At 41.0% G+C, this 8,742-nt stretch overlaps 1 protein-coding gene across 1 annotated transcript in view; it reads left to right on the top strand.

The window, feature by feature from the left end:
• The window catches only part of NINJ1 (ninjurin 1), a 34,930-nt gene extending 26,813 nt beyond the window's left edge, over window positions 1-8,117 (top strand). The window contains exons 3-4 of the mRNA XM_034776760.1: window positions 1,501-1,666; window positions 5,952-8,117. Coding sequence (XP_034632651.1) covers window positions 1,501-1,655 — 155 coding nt within the window. The 3' untranslated portion in view covers window positions 1,656-1,666; window positions 5,952-8,117. The remainder of the gene's footprint in view (window positions 1-1,500; window positions 1,667-5,951) is intronic.
• The last annotated feature ends 625 nt before the right edge of the window (window positions 8,118-8,742 follow it).

Here is an 8,742-nt window from a genome sequence, read left to right as displayed (position 1 = left end):
CCGAAGAAGTGGGCTGTAGTCCACGAAAGCTTATGCTCTAATAAATTTGTTAGTCTCTAAGGTGCCACAAGTACTCCTGTTCTTCTTTTTGCGGATACAGACTAACACGGCTGTTACTCTGAAATTTGGTAACACTGTTTATGATACTGTTGCTGCCACAGCCTGCATGGTACTTAACATCTTATTCAGATTTTTCTTTCTTTTGATTATATAATTTATGTATCTTACTACCAACCAAAGTTAGAGTAAGATGTCCTTTCATTAGTTCTCTTTAAGGGCCGGATCCAAAGCCCACTGAAATCAATGACTGTCTGCCCACCAACTTCAATGATATTTGGATCAGGCCATAAATTACAGAACCCCCGTTTAGAGAGAAAGTGGTCAGAGGAGATTTTTGGCTTGCCATAATGCTGAACAGTCCTGCCCGATTTCACACAATCCTACACAAGCATATGCATATTTAATATTAGTCATATATACATTTTACAAGATCTGGAAATGAGGCCTACACCAATCTAATTTTATCTTCTCTTATTTGTCCTCCCCTCAGCAGTTCAAGCAAGGAAAAGTGCAAGCAAACAAAAGAAAACAATGTTTACACAGCTGATGCTCAAAATAAGACTGACTGCAAGCTGTGATGCTTTGAAATTTCACTCTCTGTTAAACAGATGTAATGCTCCTGCTTTCTAAAAATAAGAACTAGAAGCTGTAGGCATAGCCATCAGTGGCTAGGTATGGGGAAGAGGGCAGGTACAGAAATCTCATACTGGATCAGATGGAAGAGAGAGATATGATTAGGCTATCTAGAAAGGATGTACAGCCCATTCGGTCATAAGAAGCTAGACTTTATTGGCTCTCATTGGTAGATCTTCTGATAAATGAGTAAAGACAAGTTTTCTAGAAGTAAAGTAATAAATATTTAAAATTTGCATTATGATAGTTTTCCTTTTGGAAGGAAAGAAATTAAATGTACTGTAAGAAATGTTACTGCTTCAAGTGTTGGGGATATCTTTTCTGAAGGACACCATTCTGCATCTAGCTACATGTAGAAAGTCTGGGAGCTGCACAAATGTATCTAAGAGCAGAATTTGGCTCTTACACTATAAGAGGATATTACATATTCATCACAAATGAAAATTGTTCCCTTAGATTTTGTAACATTGGCTGCAATGCTAACTTCCCTTTTTGCAGGACGGATGTGTCTGCCATCTAGCGAGGGGGAAAGAGACATATCAGGGGGGAGGGATAGCTCAGTGGTTTGAGCATTGGCCTGCTAAACCCAGGGTTGTGAGTTCAGTCATTGAGGGGGGTCACTTAAGGATCTGGGGCAAAATCAGTACTTGGTCCTGCTAGTGAAGGCAGGGGGCTGGACTCAATGACCTTTCAAGGTCCCTTCCAGCTCTGAGATATATTTACATAAGATAAATAATAAAAAGCTTTTTACCGTGTGTGTAAATGTGTTTTGATAGTAAAATACCACTTTTCTCTTTTCCTTTGAAGTAAAATATGACCTTAATGACCCTGCAAAACATGCCAGGCTGGATTTCCTCAATAACCTTGCAACTGGACTGGTGTTCATTATAGTAGTTGTGAATATTTTGATCACTGCCTTTGGAGTGCAGAAACCAGTGGCTGAGACAGCTTCAAGACAGTAGGTAACAAGAAGGTGAGTTATGATCCTTTCAAATTTTTTCCTATTGCCTTCCACCCGACTGACAGTGCACACTCAAACAGCCTCCCCACTCCACATCAGGGCCTGAAAATCATGTTTTTTTAGAAAGTGACCATTTCCCCCTTTAAAGATTATCTGTATGAGCTCTGTAGAGAACAAGTGTATTCTTCACACTGTTCTTGAATCAGATTATAAATATTAGGGATTATTGATGAATTTGATACTGGATTTTAACTGCAAAGTGCAAAAAACGATTTAGGCATATAGAAGACAGTTTTGTATTCCAAGAGGGGCCCCTTGTATGTTCCCTCTGTGAAGTCATAGAGAGCATGCCTCAGGAAAAGCCACTCCCTCTTCTCAGTGCTCACAAAGCCAGTCAGGGGACTGAAGACTGTACTTTTACCCTTCTACTACAAAAGCTTTTTTACTAGGCAGGTTTGCATTTGCAGTATACTGCTATGCCAGTCAGTTATTAATACATGAAAGACTTTAGCCAAGCTTTTGGTATGGTTTATTGTTAACCCAATACAGTGTTAGGTGGTAGCAGAGATGTTAGACTTCATTTAATGTGCCCTGTGGTTTTCCCAGGATGCACTTCTTCCTGTTTGTAGGAAGCCCAACCCAGGCAATTCTGCACTACAGGTTGCTTGGATAAATGTGGTAGAACTGTATTATTCCCCCTACCCAAGCAGTGTAAGGCTACTCCTCAATGTGGAAGGTACTTGAAAATAAGAGGCTTTGATTTACCCTTCTACGTAAGAGTAGAAGAGCTTGTGAAAGATCAAAATGTATGTCTCAGCAGCATTGAGAGGCTGCATTCTGGCTGAAATTCACCACAGTGCAGAAGGCAAGCCCAAGAGCAGGGTACCACTACCATCACACTTATGCCCTCAACATAGGATTTAAATTATATACCATGTATCTTGCTCTGGCCCTCTGCACAAGGGGGCATGTCCTCTTAATCCCAAATCCCTTTTCAAGAAGACCTGTGGACGAAACCATTGCATGGAACTGCCAGTAGTAATCCCATAGTATGCCAGATCCCTATGCTAATCCCACATGACACTGCACAGCCTCATACACATCCCCCTGTCAGATGGGCGAGCTCTAGAAGCAGCAGCAAAGACAGTTACATTTTTTTAAATGAATGTAACGTTAAAAAGGCATCCATATACTTGCTCTGAGTGCCCTGCCCCCTATTCAAAATTACAAAGTCAGAACAACCATCTCAGTCAGCCTCATCCCTTCTACAGAGTAGCATTCCCTGGTATTACATACAAAAAAAACCCCCACTATGAACACTACGGTTGCAAAGTCAAGCACTCGGAAGTGAGGGAATTCTGGAATTGCAAAACCCTGTGTGATCTTAGTTCAGCCCTCAGGAGTCTGGCCTAAATTCACACAAGAAGCCTGTGCAAGAGCCAGCAATGGAAGCCAAGAGGAGACTACTAGGTCCCAGCTCTCATATCGAAGGCACTACAAACATTCTTTCACTTCTTACAACCCTTTTCCTCATTCACACCCCATACTGTGCAATGGTGAGGCAAGGGAACTGTTGAACTAGTATTAGGTAATTCTGTATTTACTCTACTATAATGCATACATACAAGGGGGCCAAATTAAGGTTCCTTAAGTAACTTTAATTCTCACATTTCCCTAGCTTTTGAGAGCTCCATTCCGCAACATCAACTGCCTTTTAAGGTAGGGTGTTTGTACGTGGCTTCCTGGGGTTTTAAAAAGGAAAATTGAGAAAAAACCCAAATTCCATCATTTAGAATCATATCTAATGTCTGCTAGGGTCACCAGCAGAATTGGAACCAAAGTCTATTAGCTAAAGGGAGAGAGATCTGTGCTGTGGATCTAAAGGAGTCACTTCTTGTTTTGAACTTGCCACTTGAAGGGGCATTGTCATGGGGCATGACTGCCCTGTAGCACTGCAGGCACTCCCTGTCTCCATTTCCTCCTTCCAGGTGTTCACGTGGCTCCCCCGTGCAGCTGGGTCACCCTGAGTTCAGTCCTTTTTCAGGGGTAACAAGTTCAAACAAACATCCCAAACAAATAAGCCCCAAAGCCCTGAAGAACCTTTATCTGGGAGAATGTGAAGGGAGGGGCAAACTAATAGTTGCAAGCTTTTTAAGGTAGGGGGTCTGAGGGCTTTTGCTGAGAAGTTAGGGCTATGAAGTGCATAATAAAATCATTAACACCAGTCAGCGGAGAGTTGAGACCAGAAAGCGTGGATTCCTCCTCCCAGTCCAGCACACCTTTCCCTTTGCAGCGTACCATGAGATGCTTAGTCGAGTCTTGAAGCATGCTCAGGGCAATTGCTTTTGTTAGGGAGCTGTGTGTAGCCAGAGCATACTCTGTGCACAAGAAACGTTCAGAGATTTTACCAGCTAGCTTCTAATCAGCTATACAGAGTGTGCAGATAGCAATTTTCAGGGACTTGTAACTTCATCAAATCTAGGTGAGTTTTCACGGAGACAGCAAAAGGCACTTTGTGCCCCAGGACTATACCTTTGCCAAACATCAAATCCCTCCCTCAGGATGGAGGCACACAGCTGCAGGACTCAGCAATGAACATCTTAATGGGTGTTGCAGCTGTTACATGTGATCTACAAGTCATCTGTTTCCGAGCTTCACAAGCCAATTGTGCTTTGGGCAGAATTAACATGCCATGCTGGTTTCAGTGTCAGTTATTGTACATCATCCCTCTAAACATGCATAAGTGATTCCTCCTGCCGATTTCTACCACCTGCCCATTGACTTTGCTTCTCTCCCCCACCACTCCTCCGCCCCATGTGTGGGAGAGTTGTAGGCATTTTGTGGACACAGTTGTTTTTCAGTTGCTGTGGTTTTGTGAAATATCATGTTACTTAGAATCCTCTATGCCCGATGGAGACAGCTATGTGGCATTTATGTAGGAGTTTCTTTGTTTCAGTGCCCTGGGCAGTGAACATGCCAGAAAAAACACATGACCCAAATGTTTTGGGTTTTTTCTCCCTTTACATTATGTTTGGGATTTGGGGTCTCTAGCTCACAGCAACCATCTTCCTGAAAAGTCAGAGTCTGAATATTCCTTCTTTGTGATCCCAATGGGAACCTTTAACACCTTGCATTCTGCCCAATGGATGCCTCTCTTTATAAGCAGAGTGTACATAGGTATATGTTTCATTAGTCATCCACAACATTTGTACGCACACAGGGTTACGTACCTACCACAAAGGCTGTCTGACTGAAATTGTAATAGAGATTTCATTTCCCCATTTTGCAGTGAAGACAAAACAGCGACTAATTTAATTTACCTTGGTGGTAAGAGGTCAGGTAGAGAAGTAGGCCCTATCACCTGCACAAGACTGTCATTATGCTCTGTCCTATAAACTGTACGTGAGGCTAACTCACTCAACTTGAATGGCTAACTCAGAGTTGTGCCTGGGTCCTTTACCTTTTTTATCCTTACTTGGTCTATGTTTGAGGTTTCTGAAAAATGCACTTTGGATTTGTTCATATTTTAATTTAACAAAGAGAAGATTAAGGGGTGACTTCATTACAGTCTGTAAGTGTCTACATGGGGAACTGATATTTAATAATAATCTCTTAAATCTAGCTGAGAAAAATCTAACATGATCCAATGGGTAGAAGTTGAATCTAGACAAATTCAGACTGGAAATAAGGTGCAAGTTTTTTAAGGGTGAGTAATTGACCATTGGAACAATTTAGCAAAGGTTGTGCAATCAGTCCATCACTGACTATTTTTAAATCAAGATTGGATGATTTTCTCAAAGGTCTGCTCTAGGAATTATTTTGGGGAAATTCTATGGCCTGTTGTATCAGAAGATCAAACTGGATGATCATGGTGGTACCTCCTGGCCTCAGAATCTATGAATTATTTGCCCACTGGCACATGCAACTTTTGCTAAAAATAAAAAAAATCGGCCCATTCACTCATATACAGTCTTTACAGATCTTTGAAAATAAATCTTTTTCCTCTCTGGGATTTTGGCAAAAATACAGTCCCTGGTAGCCAAACGCAGAGTGGCAGCTAGAAGTGAGGCCCTCATTGGACAGCTCCCCGAGTCTAACAGGCACTGGTCTGCTCACGAAGGACTGTGTTGGCATGCTCCCCGTGAAGGACCATGCTGGGTGGAAGTGGGCACTTTCCAGCTTTGCCTATGTTAGGCCAACATGGCAGAAGCTTTTGATTCCATTGCAGAGGGAACTTGTAGTTACTGTAATTATTACATAATCGAGCTTAATTTTTTTGCTTTTCATTTTATTGCAGAGATCTGAACCATTGACCCCTCCTCTAAGTACTTCTGCACTTGAGCCAGTTAAACTTGGACACAAAAAGGAGAAGCTGAAGTTATTCAAGCCAGCATTTTTGTGTTTCCTTCAAATGACTTGTTTTCTGTGCCTGGGATTTTCATCCTATTAAATATGTAATATTCAGTTTCTAGTGGAAAGGTTGAGCGTTTTAACTGCTAGTTCATTGACTCTGCCTTCGAAGAGTCTGGCATCTCAATTTCTATAGAAACTGGAGTTCTTCAGAGAAATATGCAATGTGAATGAATTCATCAGGAAACAAAGCGATGGAATCAGCTCCAGAGGCATCTCGGACTCCTCACTTTTTGTGCCTTCTGTTTTCTTGATGGATGAGAAGTTTCCCAACAAAAATTGCTGTCATTTCCACTATGGAAACCAAGGGTCTTAATTTCTGGCACAGTCACACTGTCCTAACCTCTCAGTTGTAGCTAGGTATTTGTATTCCATATTGCTGTCGTGGAATGTCTTTATGTTGTGTGAAGATGGCCATGCCTAATTTTCCCTCTTCCTAGGGAGCAGTTTGTCTCTTCAGCTAAACCAAAAACTCCACCTCTTCCAAGGTGACAGGAATCCAGTAGGAACAAACATTAACAAGCTTTCCTTTGCCCAATTTTTCTCTGACAAGTATTCGTTGGCCCAGTTTCTCTGTTGCTGGATCACAAGGGCCTGCATAAACCTTTCCTCCCCTTGGTGCAGGGTCCCACAAGAAGTCCCTTTGCCTAGTTTCTCACTCTCAGTCCTCCAGTCCATACAGGATGATTATTATTCACAGCTCTAGCACATCCTGAAAAGGCTTGTAAAAATGCTGCCATAGCTAGGTGCCACTGAGTAACTTAAGGACAGAGGGTGACGTTCATCCCTGCACAGAGGGCAAGGCAAGGCCTGTAAGTTATTAAGTCACATATAACCCATCAAATTAGGATACAGAGGGGCAAATTTCCCTCTGAGAAAAGGCCTGATCTCTGCACTTATTTGCTTTTGAGAGTTTGACTGATTCTTAAAAAAAAATGTTAAGTAATAAATTTAAAGAGATAGCAAGAAAAAGATCCTCAAGAGCTCACGTTCCCTGCTGGCACAGGAAGCAAAAAATTTTTGGAGGGCATACTGTTGCTGGCAATGTTGTATATTGCGAGTTTTGCTGCTTAAAGTATTTTAATCATTTTACTTCTAATTGATCATACTTGCAATTAGAAGGATTTTAGTGTCCTTGCATTTTAACTTTGTTGATAAAAATTTATACTAATATATTTCTTGTGTTATCACATTATTTTGCACATTTGTGGCCCAACGTGTAAGCTTTTAGGAGAGTTAGCAGCAGCACTCATGTACAGTTTTAAATGATAATCCTCTCTTCTAGTTATGAATACATGAATAACTGGGCTTAGAGACTTCCCTTGTTTACTGTAGGTTACATAAGAATTATCCTTTAACCAGAAACAAAGCAACAAAGTTACTATTTTTCTGTATTGCTAGTAGCAAAATATAGACATACAAGCAACATAGAAGAATATTAAGCTTTTCTTGCTTTGTTTCTGGTCAAAGTTTTTCTGCAAGATTTCTGGCAAATACTGCTTTGAATGACTTGTTGTATATATTCAAATGTAGGTTGGAGCAGCTGTGAGATGAGGCACTTAGCACAAGTTTCCCCAATAGTTAATTTGTCTTCTGTTAAAATTAATGAAGGAATATCAGATTGTACCTGCATTATAAAATATTCTCAATATTGTATTGCAATGTGTTGATTGGTAAAATATCATTGCTTGACTGCTTAAAATAAAGACTTTCTTCCATTAAACAAAATCAAAAAAACTCCACAACAAAAAACACAGTAAAACTGCAGGTGGAACCCTTCTGAACATGTAATTACCATAAATAAATATCAGAGTGGCTTTGATATATGCACCTTGAGTGTATCGCATGTGCGAAAGGTAGCAAAATATAGTACTATGCAATATAGTACATCCTCATGGTGTAGCCCTAACTAAATAGTCATTGCAGTGGGCAGACAAATGATTCTGACCCTTTAACTCAGGTTGGGATCCTAATTATTTCTGATTGCAGAATAGCATGAATTTTTCTAAGTGCAACTTTCCTTTTGTTATTGGTAAATAAATAATTTTTCTTACTTTTGTTTCTGGTTCTCATTTACTCTCCACCTTCAGACATTTATTACCCCCACAGCGCACACCTGATGTAAATGACTCCATTGACCTCACTGGAGTTTCTGCTGCTTGCACCAGGTTGGAATTTGGCCCGGGCTATTTCTAATTTCTTCCTCCCTCCCTCCCCTCCCCCCTTCCCCCATCCTTACAGACACGGAAAGCCAAACAGGGCTCATTTCACACTTAAATACCTTTCACTGGCTAACAGTTGTGGTCGAGAAGTACAAGGGACTCAATTTCTTACTACCTACAGACTCATGCTGCTGCCTTTGCTGCATTAAGCAGCCTCTGGGGACCTAGGTTTTTTACTCACGAACACAGAACGCTTATCTCTAGAGCAATCCTTGGGGCTTCTATGGGACTTGACCAATTCAATTTCCCTTCCCTTTATTTACTCTAAATTCTCACAGCGTTTTCTCGATTTCTGTGTTTGCTTCATTTGTCTCCTCCATTCCGTCTGTTTCTCTTCCCTTTTCACGGTCTGCCAATTTTTCTATATTTGTTCTTGGTTTCTTCTTGCTACTTGACCTTCATTCTCACTGTCACGCAAGGGAACCAGCTGTTTCCGTGGTTTTTCCTTGAAAACGT

Source organism: Trachemys scripta, chromosome 7, assembly GCF_013100865.1.
Source record: "Trachemys scripta elegans isolate TJP31775 chromosome 7, CAS_Tse_1.0, whole genome shotgun sequence".
Taxonomy (NCBI): Eukaryota; Metazoa; Chordata; order Testudines; family Emydidae; genus Trachemys; species Trachemys scripta.
This window is presented reverse-complemented; position numbering and strand designations above follow the sequence as displayed.